Here is a 12,090-nt window from a genome sequence, read left to right on the forward strand (position 1 = left end):
AGTAATAAAGACCTTTAATGTGCCAAACCCATCCCTGCCTCCAGATACTAATGGTCCTCGTATATGAAAATATTAACTGGAATAGAGCATGGAGTAACCCATTTACAATTTTTTTTTTTTTTAAATGATTTGTGTTCTACGAGTTCAATTTCCTTTTTTTGACAAATTGTAACAAATGTATTCTGCAATAAAAAATAACATAATTCTTATATACTGTCTATGGTGGGGGGGCAGCAGAGGGTCCCAAAGCATCCAGGCAACCGGAAGTCCAGAAGAAGAAGCAGAAGAAGAATGAGGAGGAGCCGTCTCGCGCTCAGTCTTTCAGTTCAAGATGGCAGACACAGAGGGTGAGTGTGCAGCACGTTCCTGGGAAAACTCAACTTTACTGTTTATAGATCAGATTTAACATGTATAACGTTATAATAACATTATATATTATACATGTTTAACGTTATAATAACATTATATATATTATACATGTTTAACGTGCATCTGAACGCCGTTAAATGGCTCAAACACGATCCGTTCTGCTGGCATTTTAACTAACCCGCACGTGCAGTGTAACTGCGTTTAACGCCAAACTGCATTGAGAAAACGGTAATTTAAAGAAATAGATTTGCATAATTGTACCCGGTGTAAGTTTTTTGTTTTACTGTGATGTTGATGAATGGAGTTGGTTAGTTCGGCTCGTGTCTCGGTGCTAAGCAGCCGTCCTGTTGGACGGGTTGGAGGCTTTTACAGCCGGTCCCGGTAACCGGAGGACCCACGTGGTCTGAGTCTCGGTGTTTGAAACAGTGCACAAGCTCTGGTCTGAACGGGCCGGTAAACGCTGTATGTGTCTCTTCTAAAATCTGATCAGTGCCCTGTAGCTGCTCCGCCATGCCTGCAGCACGTTGGCTAATTATGGGATGGTCGTTCTGGCGGCCTGTTAGCTTTACGTTAGCCGCCTGATGCTAACGGCCACGTGTTGTCATGGAGGGCACGTGGGCTGCTGTGACTTCATTAATAATCTGAAATATCCTTAAAAATAAAAGCATCATCGTTTCAGCCTTTAATTAATGGCTTACATAAACATTCGTTTATGTAAGCTTAATATGTTAATGAGAGAAACTTTTTGACTGTTTCAGTGAAGAAGAAGAAGAAAGTGAAGAGAGTCAGTGAAGATGAAGTCGGGGTGAGTTTATTATATTTCCTCTGAACATAACTCTGTTTAAGTCAATGTTTTAGTTTCTGAACATTTAAATGAAGGCAGTTTGTCTAACAGGAGATCCAGCAGAGCGGAGACTTCTTCATCCAGCCGGAGTCTAAAGTGGCGACGCTGGACACGTCCCAATGGCCGCTCCTCCTCAAGGTTCCTGCTCACTAACTTCATGTACCCTCTCACTGGGTTTATATTGTTTGTGTAGATGGATAGAGAGCCTTAATTTAAACACTAGATGTGTAAATGTCTTAACAGCCTCTGGCTCCCTGAGAGGAGGAATCTGTTAATTATTAATTGGTTATTAATTAGTTAATAACGAGTATAGTACCTTCAGGGTGTGAAATGATGAAGCAGTTTATCCATTCTCCGAGCGGCCGTCTGGTCTCAGTCACCCCCCCGCTCCCGTTCTGGGGACGGGGCCTCTCCGTCACGGCGACGGTTGTCACGGCGTTCTGCCGGCGGCGACCGGAAACCGAGCGGAGAGACGACGGATCGGACTGCCGCCGAGACGAGTCGACTGTGCTGATCACACCCAGACCTATAAATTAGGAAGATTACATCAGACTGCCAAAATAAGAGCCTCTGACAGGAAGTGAAAGTCTCAAACTTCAACGTTTGTTTCCTCAGAACTTCGATAAGCTGAACATCCGGACGGCTCATTACACGCCGCTGCCGCACGGCAGCAACCCGCTGAAGAGAACCATCCAGGACTATGTCAAGTAAGCTAGCGCTAACGCCAGGACTATGATCTACTTCATATAAAGTACTATTACTGATGAATATGAATCTGTGCGACAGCTGATAATAATATCACGTGAGCGCTGAGTGTCAGCGGGGTGGGATGATGAGAATCAGAGAGGTTTCGCTAACTGGACTGAACTATGTGATGTCACTTTCTCTTGGCTGTCTGACCAATCCCTGACAAGAACACACACATAGAGATGCATAGAGACACACACACACAAATAGAGACGCATGCAGCAGTTGCCGGCCAGTAGTTAAGCGTCTGAGAATCTGGGGGGCGGAGCTTCTGAAGGTTGCTGTTGCTGATTCTACTTCCCGTTTCCTGTCAGGACTGGCTTCATCAACCTGGACAAGCCGGCCAACCCGTCGTCCCACGAGGTGGTGGCGTGGATCCGGAGGATTCTGAGGGTGGAGAAGACGGGGCACAGCGGCACGCTGGACCCCAAGGTCACCGGCTGCCTGATCGTCTGCGTCGACCGAGCCACGCGTTTGGTCAAGTCCCAGCAGAGTGCCGGTACTTTTTAGTTGTGTTTAATGTGGGCGGTACTTCCTGTTTAGTTGTGTTTAATGTGGGCGGGACTTCCTGTTTAGTGCTGCGTGTGCCCAGTAAACCCCAGCGGCCCCCCTCACTACTCTCTGTCGTGTTGCAGGTAAGGAGTATGTGGGGATTGTTCGGCTGCACAACGCCATAGAGAGCGAACACACGCTGGCCCGGGTGAGTCGCCCGCTCGCCACAGATCTTAATAACTAGAGCTTAGAGTTGATACATTAAATCAATGAATAAATCACATGTCAGAATCCTGAGCCTGTGTTCTGTGACTGACTGTTTCTGTCTGCAGGGGTTGGAGATGCTGACAGGCGCTCTGTTCCAGCGGCCGCCACTGATCGCCGCGGTTAAACGCCAGCTCAGAGTCCGAACGATCTACGACAGCAAACTGATCGAGTACGACCCCGAGAGGAGGCTGGGTAAGACCCAAACCACTCGAGGGTTGTGTGTATGTTCATGTGAACGCGGAGCGTCAGCGGGGCTGGATGATGAGAATCAGAGAGGTTTCGCTAACTGGACTGATTTCTGTGATGTCACTTTCTCTTGGCTGTCTGACCAATCCCTGACAAGAACACAGACACTTTATTTTGAAAAGTATTAGTATTGGCTGAGTTTTTAGTCTTTCCTTTTCTCTGGCTGTTTAGGGATCTTCTGGGTGAGCTGTGAAGCAGGAACGTACATCCGGACGCTGTGCGTCCACCTGGGGCTGATGCTCGGGGTCGGCGGTCAGATGCAGGAGCTGAGACGAGTCCGCTCCGGCGTGCTGGGAGAGAACGTGAGAACCACTTCCTGTTTCCTGTCTGTAGGACCCAGAGTGTTGAGTTGCATCCTGCTGGTTGGTGCAGGTTTGCTAATGAAACTCTGGAACAGGAAACTGCAGCGGAGACGCACGCCACCGTCTGTAGAGATGGTGCAGCCTCACCGCTGTGACATCATCATGACATCACTCTGACATCATCATGCGTTTGTGTTTTAGGACCACATGGTGACGATGCACGATGTTCTGGACGCTCAGTGGCAGTTTGATCACAACAAAGACGAGACGTACCTGAGGAGAGTAATCTTCCCTCTGGAGAAACTGCTGGTGTCGCACAAACGCCTCGTCATGAAGGACAGCGCCGTGAGTACTGATAACGATATACTGTATAATATATAACTATAATATATATATCATATATGAAGGACAGCGCCGTAAGTACAACTGTAGTGCTCAGCAGAAGTGAATACACCCCCATGCTAAAAGTTGACTAAAAAGAGGAATAAAATCATCTTTTGGAAAATGATCTTAATACCTTAATTAAAAAAATAGAAAAAATCCAATCTTTGAGAACACCAATTTTGTATCGTAAATGTTCCTTAAAATACAGGAGGCATAAGTCAGTCCACCCCTATGTTAGATTCCCATAGAGGCAGGCAGACTTTTATTTTGAAAGGCCAGTTATTTCATGGATCCAGGATACTATGATCCTGATAAAGTTCCCTTGGCCCCCCCATCATCACATACCCTTCACCATACCCCCCCCCATCATCACATACCCTTCACCATACCCCCCCATCATCACATACCCTTCACCATACCCCCCCCCCATCATCACATACCCTTCACCATACCCCCCCCCCATCATCACATACCCTTCACCATACCCCCCATCATCACATACCCTTCACCATACCCCCCCCCATCATCACATACCCTTCACCATACCCCCCCATCATCACATACCCTTCACCATACCTAGAGATTAACATGGTTGTATTTCAGTTAGTCTATTAGCTGGTTTGATTTGCATTGAGAGATGATTTTATGGAAAGTACCCCATGCCAATCTCTAGGTATGGTGAAGGGTATGTGATGTGTGTGGGGGGGCTCCTTAAAGGTTGGATTTTTCTTTTTTTTAATTAAGGCATTAAGATCAATTTCCAAAAGATTTTTTTTTATTCCTGTTTATAGTTAACTTTAGCATGGGTTCCTAAACTTATACTGAACACTGTATATCCCTCTGACATAACTAATAAGCTGTGTGTGTATATGTAGGTGAACGCCATCTGTTATGGGGCGAAGATCATGCTGCCAGGCGTCCTGCGCTACGAGGACGGCATCGAGATGAACCAGGACATCGTCGTCATAACAACCAAGGGAGAGGCCATCTGCACAGGTGAGATACAGCTGCGTGTGGGGGGGGGTGGTTTTGTGGCCACATGATGAGATATATAGATGCAGCAGCCTTCGGGCCGTGATGACCTGCTATCTATCACCCTTCTCTGATGGTTTCACCAACGCTCCACCATAATCTAACGTGACCCGGTCTCAGGGGAAGTAAGCTAATGTGTGTTTCCTTGTCAGCTGTTGCTCTGATGACGACGGCAGTGATCTCAACGTGTGATCACGGCATCGTGGCGAAGATCAAGAGGGTGATCATGGAGAGAGACACTTATCCTCGGAAGTGGGGGCTGGGCCCCAAGGTAACGACCAACCCTCCCTTAATGAGTTATTCTAAATAACCCTTTTAATGAAGGCTGTTTAAATATGAAACATGTTTCCATCAGGCGAGTCAGAAGAAGATGATGATTCAGAAAGGACTCCTGGACAAACACGGGAAGCCCAACGGCAGCACGCCGTGCGAATGGAAGAAAGACTACGTAGACTACAGGTACGCCTCACCTGAGGACTAATAATGGGGATATATATACTGTTATGATGATATGCAGACAGTTATCCCTGGGGGGCAACGGGGCTCTGTTACAGGTTAGGGTTTAGAGTGTGTTAGTATGTGTAGTGTTTGTGTATTATGCAGACAGTTATCCCTGGGGGAGCTGCAGTGCTCTCTCAGGGAGTCGCTCTGCTACAGGAACTCTCAGCTCTGAGCTTCTTCAGTCAGCTGATCGCTGAGCTGCAGCTCACTGAGCACACTGATGATGTCATCACTCTCTGATGTCATCACTCTGTTTGAATGTCTGATAATCTTCAAACCGTGTTTGATTAAAAACTTTGTTTTGGCAGCGTCTCCAAGGCGACGGAGGAGTCAGCAGACACTTCAGCAAAGGTAAACAGGACAATGTCTAAATGTTCTGATGATTACTGCTTCATGTTTTTAAACTTGATACAGTTTCTCTCATCACATTGAACTAAAGTAAATGTGGACCTGAACTAAAGATCAGTTGCAGCCTGTTTGATTGTCTGTGGCTCTGATTGGCTGCCTATGAGTGATGTCACTAATGACGATTTCCTCTTCAGAGGAAGAGGGAGGCAGCAGACAGCGACGGCGATGCCCCGACGCCCAGCACGCCGAGCGCTGAGGAAGGGAAGAAGGAGAAGAAGAAGAAAAAGAAAGAGAAGAGGGCCAAACTAGAGGAGGCGGAGCATGAAGGGGCAGAGCCAGAGGAGACGGGGGCGGAGCCAGAGGCGGAGGTTAGTTACATCATCAAACTGACAGCATATTTATACAACTGCTGGTTTAATCCAACATTAAAGTTAACTAATATTATGAATATAATGAAGTCAGACTCTGATTCCTTCAGTGATGGTCAGTCTGTTAACATTAACTTGAAGTGTAACCCTGGTCGGTATCGTAGGTGTTAACCAGGGTTAGACGCTGCTAGAACACATACTATAATGTAAAGATAAATAAGAAGCAACGTTAAAGAACGCCTTATCGTTAACAGCAGATGATCAAAATGTAAATTATTAAATGTTAACTTATAACTTCTTTCACCAGTAAACTAACTGAGAACATTTGATTTAACTATAGTTTTGAATGCACCACGATGTTTACAGTTAAACACATGAATGTTTCCCCGACAACAGCAGCATTATGTGGTTAGGCTAAGGCTGGTGTTGGCTAGCATCACGTGCAGCGATGCTGTTTCAGACACCAGAGAGAAGAGCAGGAAGTTGGAGGTTCTGATTCAGCGTTACATCTCTAAATATCTCAAACTACTGGTAACAGTTAACCATCCGGACATGTTTAAATATAACGTTTATCGTTTAAAAATACCGCTCTGTGTGCAGGTTGTTGAAAGTGCCAAGAAGAAAAAGAAGAAGAAGAAACAGAAAGACGGCGACGCATCGGAGTGATCAACCAATCGGTGAACAGGAAACTGGATGCAAAGCATTCTGGGAGTTTTTATAATGGACTGCATGAACGCAGAGAGAAGACTGTTTTTGTTTTGTATATTTTTTTTCCAGCTGTAAATACCTAACAGGAAGTCTGTTTGTTTTTCAAAATAAAGGTCTGTTTTTCTGTATTTGGTTTCTTCAGACACATTTAGTTCTGAAAGACGTGTTTTAAATGTTATCCACTAAATCAGACATTAAATCTAAAACTAGATGTGAACAGGAAACTGCAGTACAACCATAACTTCAAGTTTTTGGGTTATTTAGCTTTCAGACTATGGGGTGGGTGGGTGGATCAAAATACACCTTCAGATGTTTGTTTGGAAATTTCTCCTAAATTTGCCAGTGTTAGCGTTGGATAATTGTTTGCGTATTAAACATGACATGTGAAATACATTAACATACACGTGAACAGGTGTTAGACATCACATTCAGTTTATTATTAAATATCAGGGTTACGTTGCTGTCAGTCGTAACGATGTCATCACAGGTCAATATTAAACAATCTTACTTTTTTCCCCCCTTGGTTATAAATGTACATTTTATTTGTAGTGTGTATATATTACATCAAGTAAATTAAATGTAATAAATAGATAATAGTAAGTTAAATGAAACTGTAGGTCATTGCTGTGCTTCATATTGGCCACCAGGTGGCACACTTGTCTTTTAAGTACTGGTCTTATTTTAAGTGCTGTTTTTCTGTTTGGCCAGTTCACACAAACACTTGTTTTGGTTTTTTAACACAATGTATTTACTTTAGTATATTTGTAAGAATGATAGAAACCCCCTTTAGTGTATGTGTTATGAGTATAAAGGCACGAGATGATCCGTTGGTAGAGTGAATATAAAATCGATGTTCAGGGAACTTTCCAGTGAAGACCAGCCGACGGACTCGTGTTTTAAGAATTTCTTTCAGGTGAGTAAATGTCATGTTTTAGTAATGTAGTCTGTTGTTTTGGTCAATTAGTAACGTTGCTGTAAATGACTGCGGCACATTCGTAATCCGTAACTTTGGCTCGAGATCATGTATTAAAAAAGCGACCAAAATATCAAAGGTGACAAAAACTCTGAAAAAAAAGTGGCAAATTTAGGAAAAAGTGACAATTATTGAAAACATGACAATTCTTTTTTTTTTTAAAGGAACTAAAACTTCTAAGAAGTCCCCATAAATCCTGCCTATGTGTAGATAGTTATTGGGATCATGATATGTGAACATGCTGTATATTCTATACGTATGATAGAAGAAATGGTGAGTTAATGTGTGCTGTACGAGAGTGAATTCTTGGTGTTAGGAATGAAAGGAATTCTGCTGCCAAAGGCACCAGAATTAAATGCGCAAACCATGGACCTACACTAATTCCCAACTCTCCTATCTCTCATTCAGACCACTGGGTAAATGTGTGCCCAATCTAGTGATCCAGGACCTTTCGACTCTCCTCCGCTGCTTCACTGACCAGGTTGGGTTGGACTCAAGGATGGTGGCCCTGAGGCTACACCACCCATGGTAAATAAAATGCTGGACTAGAGGGATATGTAAATTTTTCTGGTTATTTATATTATATCTATGTTGGGTGAACCTAGTCAGCATAGTGTTTCCTGATTCGCCAACATATTGCTTTGTACATTGCAAGCATCGAATTAAATAAACAATATTTTTGTGATGAACAGTGGTGTTCCTTTGTGTTTCAAAAACTTCTTTGGTGTTCTGGTTTTGTACCATTCTGTAATGCCTAAAGAAATCCCCTTGTGACCTGGTTCTGTGTGCCTGTAAGGGTCTGAGTTTGGCTTTGACCAGAATGTCTCTCAGGTTGTGGTTTTTTCTAAAGGCCGCAATCAGCCTGTGATCCTTTAGAAAAACTCCATTACCTCCAGCAGAAATAAAGTTCCTTTTTAATTGTTGTGCGAGTTTGACATTTTCTGAAGAATAAGTTATGATAATTGGCAAAATTGGATCGAGACAGATTGGTTTGACCCGGGTGAACGTTCTCAACGCCTGACGCAACATGGTGTAGGAATAGCCTCTGGTGAGTAGTGAGGAAAATAGGACTTTGACAGCTGCTTTAAAATCCTCTGTTCTGGTGCAAATTCTTTTGAATCTCAGTAATTGAGATTTAACTAACCCCGCAAATGTGTGCTTTGGGTGATGGCTGGATCTGAAGAGCAGCGCATGCGTGTCCGTCCCTTTGAAAAAAACTCTGACATCAAGTTTGCGTGTGGCGGAGAAGTCGGCACCTTTGAAGGTCGTCGTGTCTAGGAAGTCTATGGATTCCTGACTAATGGTCGATTTTAGTTTGATGGACTGCCTGTGATTGTTCAAGGTAATAATAAATTGTTCAAATTCTTCTTTGGAATGATCCCAAATATCATCCAAATAACGAAAGTAATGTAGCGTTTTTTTCTGGCAGGATTCCAAAGCGCTTTCCTCCCAGGCTGCCATGAACAGGTTAGCATACGAGGATGCGAATTTTTTACCCATCGCTGTGCCTCTAATTTGCAGGAAAAACTGGCCATCAAACTCAAAATCATTTTTGGTAAGATTTATTTCGAGCAATTGGAGGATTTCCTTATCAGGCCTTTTGCTGTTTGGGTATTTCAAAAACGTGTTCTTGACTGCTAACAGGCCTTCTGAGGACTGAATGTTGGTGTACAAGCTGTCCACATCAAGGGAGAAAAGAAAGGCTGATGGTGGTACTACAATGCTCCTAATTTTCTCCACAAAATCATAAGTGTCTTTTATATAACTTGGGTGTAGTGTCGAAAGGGGATTTAAATAATAATCTATGAATTCTGCTGTGAAGTACGTCTCGCTCTCAGTCTGAGACAATGGGACGTCCCGGAGGGATGCAGAATGGCAGACTCCAAGCCTTGTTTTTCTTATGGATTTTGGGCAGAAGATAAAAATGACGCATTCTGGGTTCCTGATTTCCCTGGAGGTAAGTTTTTTGTTAGGGGTTAGGGTTAGGGGGTTAGGGTTAGGGTTAGGGTTAGGGTTAGGGTTAGGGGGTTAGGGTAAGGGGGTAATAGCCTGGATCATCAAGCGATGATCCTCAACCATGTGTGGGCGGACATTGTAAAGCCGGCCCCGCAATGTCATCTAGTCATGCCGGCATTGTGAAGCCGGCCTCGCAATGTCGTCAAGCCATGCTTGCATTGTAAAGCCGGCCTCGCAATGTCATCTAGTCATTCTGGCATTGTAAGGCCGGCCTCGCAATGAGTGGGTTTCTCACACTTGGTAATTGTATTTCAACCAAGGCTGGTTATGGAACTAGGTAAGGGGGTAATAGCCAGGATCATCAAGCGATGATCCTAAGCCGTGGGTGGGCGGACATTGTGAAGCCGGCCTCGCAATGTCATCTAGTCATGCTGGCATTGTGAAGCCGGCCTCGCAATGTCGTCAAGCCATTCTAGCATTGTAAAGCCAGCTTTGCATAGGTACACATCAAATGGTTAGGTTTGGGGCTCGGATTACCTGGTAAGGCATAGACTACACATATTAGTTTTAGGCAAAACGCCCTTAAATCTAAATGAGATCGATAGATCATAGGTTAAGGTTAGGTCAAAAAGACCATGATTAGATTTAGGTATACATTAGGTTTTAGGCCAAAAGGCCTTAAATCCAAATTAGATCAATAGATCATAGGTTAAGGTTAGGTCAGAAAGAACATTGATAGGTTTAGGTCAAAAGAACAGTGATCCATAACAACAGGTACTTGCCCATGAAGAGAAAACTGCTTAATACCTTTACACCACTCGGATGGAAAGACAGTACAGTCACAAATCAGACTCCATCAATTATGTAGAAACATGTTAAATCTTACATATGAACTGTAATATTAACTGTGATTAATTCGTGGCTGATGAAGCCATATAGAAACAGATAGAAATAAGAAAATATCTCAATGTATGCAGTGATAATATCACTTTCTGCATGTCATCTAGCCATGCCGGCATTGTGAAGCCGGCCTCGCAATGTCATCTAGTCATTCTGTCATTGTAAAGCCGGCCTCGCAATGAGTGGGTTTTTGACACTTGGAAATTAGCTGTTGGATGCTGTTGCGCTTGCAGCATATGTGCTGCAATTGGGGACGGAATTCAACAGCTAGGTTCTATGTGTGAAAATGTGCTTCATTGTAAAGCCGGCTTGGCAATGATTGAAAGCAGGGATACCAGGGGCACGGGCAATTTGGGCCCGCGGTTTTGTATGGCCACAGGGGGGGCTTAAGTGTGGGTGCCCAGGCTCGACCGGAGGTCAAGGTGCCCGGAGGTGGGCCCTTTTTCCTGAATGTATACCCGGGGAGGTGAGCCCCTTTCTGGGGCGCAATGGGTGGCTCCCCCGGTGTGGGCCTTGTAAAGTCCGGCCTCGCAATGAGTGGGTTTTTCCCACTTGGAAATTGTACGTCAAACAAGGCTGGTTATGGAACTAGGTAAGGGGTTAATAGCCAAGATCATCGAGCGATGATCCTAAACCGTGGGTGGGCGGACATTGTGAAGCCGGCTCCGCAATGTCATGTAGCCATTCTAGCATTGTCAAGCCAGCTTTGCATAGGTACACACCAAATGGTTAGGTTTAGGGCTCGGATTACCTGGTAAGGCATAGACTATACATTAGGTTTAGGCAAAATGGCCTTAAATCTGAATGAGATCAATAGATCATAGGTTAAGGTTAGGTCAAAAAAGACCATGATTAGATTTAGGTATACATTAGGTTTAGGCCAAAAGGCCTTAAATCCAAATTAGATCAATAGATCATAGGTTAAGGTTAGGTCAGAAAGACCATGGTTAGGTTTAGGTCAAAAGAACAGTGGTCCTTAACAACAGGTAATTGCCCATGAAGAAAAACTGCTTAATACCTTTACACCACTCGGTTGGAAAGACAGTACCGTCACAAATCAGACTCCATCAATGATGTAGAAACATGTTAAATCTTACATATGAACTGTAATATTAACTGTGATTAATTCGTGGCTGATGAAGCCATATAGAAACAGATAGAAATAAGAAAAAATCTCAATGTATGCAGTGATAATATCACTTTCTGCATGTCATCTAGCCATGCCGGCATTGTAAAGCAGGCCTCGTGAAGTCATCTACTCATGCTGGCATTGTAAAGCCGGTCTCGCAATGAGTGGGGTTTTTCACACTTGGAAATTGTACTTCAACCAAGGCTAAGTGGGTAATAGCCAGGATCATCAAGTGATGATCCTAAACCATGTGTGGGCTGACATTGTGAAGCCGGCCTCGCAATGTCATCTAGTCATGCCGGCATTGTGAAGCCGGCCTCGCAATGTCATCAAGCCATGCTTGCATTGTAAAGCCGGCCTCGCAATGTCATCTAGTCATTCTGGCATTGTAAGGCCGGCCTCGCAATGAGTGGGTTTTTCACACTTGGTAATTGTATTTCAACCAAGGCTGGTTATGGAACTAGGTAAGGGGGTAATAGCCAGGATCATCAAGTGATGATCCTAAACCATGTGTGGGCTGACAT

At 44.1% G+C, this 12,090-nt stretch overlaps 1 protein-coding gene and 4 non-coding genes across 5 annotated transcripts; all 5 read left to right on the plus strand.

Annotated features, from left to right (window-relative positions):
* Positions 1-287: 287 nt before the first annotated feature.
* Positions 288-6,736, plus strand: dkc1 (dyskeratosis congenita 1, dyskerin). Its single transcript, XM_078245168.1, has 15 exons — positions 288-347; positions 1,128-1,174; positions 1,265-1,351; positions 1,829-1,920; positions 2,275-2,459; positions 2,596-2,660; positions 2,785-2,911; positions 3,137-3,267; positions 3,469-3,612; positions 4,527-4,647; positions 4,836-4,954; positions 5,039-5,142; positions 5,493-5,535; positions 5,727-5,900; positions 6,501-6,736. Exons 1-15 carry the CDS (start codon positions 332-334, stop codon positions 6,564-6,566), a joined length of 1,521 nt encoding a protein of 506 aa, XP_078101294.1. The 5' UTR covers positions 288-331; the 3' UTR covers positions 6,567-6,736.
* LOC144513978 (small nucleolar RNA SNORD17) lies at positions 1,539-1,731 on the plus strand. The gene has a single exon (XR_013501223.1). It is a non-coding gene; the product is annotated as a small nucleolar RNA SNORD17 (small nucleolar RNA).
* On the plus strand, positions 2,038-2,116 carry LOC144513976 (small nucleolar RNA SNORD53/SNORD92). The gene has a single exon (XR_013501221.1). It is a non-coding gene; the product is annotated as a small nucleolar RNA SNORD53/SNORD92 (small nucleolar RNA).
* Positions 2,974-3,051, plus strand: LOC144513977 (small nucleolar RNA SNORD53/SNORD92). The gene has a single exon (XR_013501222.1). It is a non-coding gene; the product is annotated as a small nucleolar RNA SNORD53/SNORD92 (small nucleolar RNA).
* On the plus strand, positions 4,686-4,762 carry LOC144513975 (small nucleolar RNA SNORD83). Its single transcript, XR_013501220.1, has one exon. It is a non-coding gene; the product is annotated as a small nucleolar RNA SNORD83 (small nucleolar RNA).
* Positions 6,737-12,090: the final 5,354 nt, after the last annotated feature.

The sequence above is a fragment of the Sander vitreus genome, unplaced genomic scaffold (genome assembly GCF_031162955.1).
Source record: "Sander vitreus isolate 19-12246 unplaced genomic scaffold, sanVit1 ctg396_0, whole genome shotgun sequence".
Taxonomy (NCBI): Eukaryota; Metazoa; Chordata; class Actinopteri; order Perciformes; family Percidae; genus Sander; species Sander vitreus.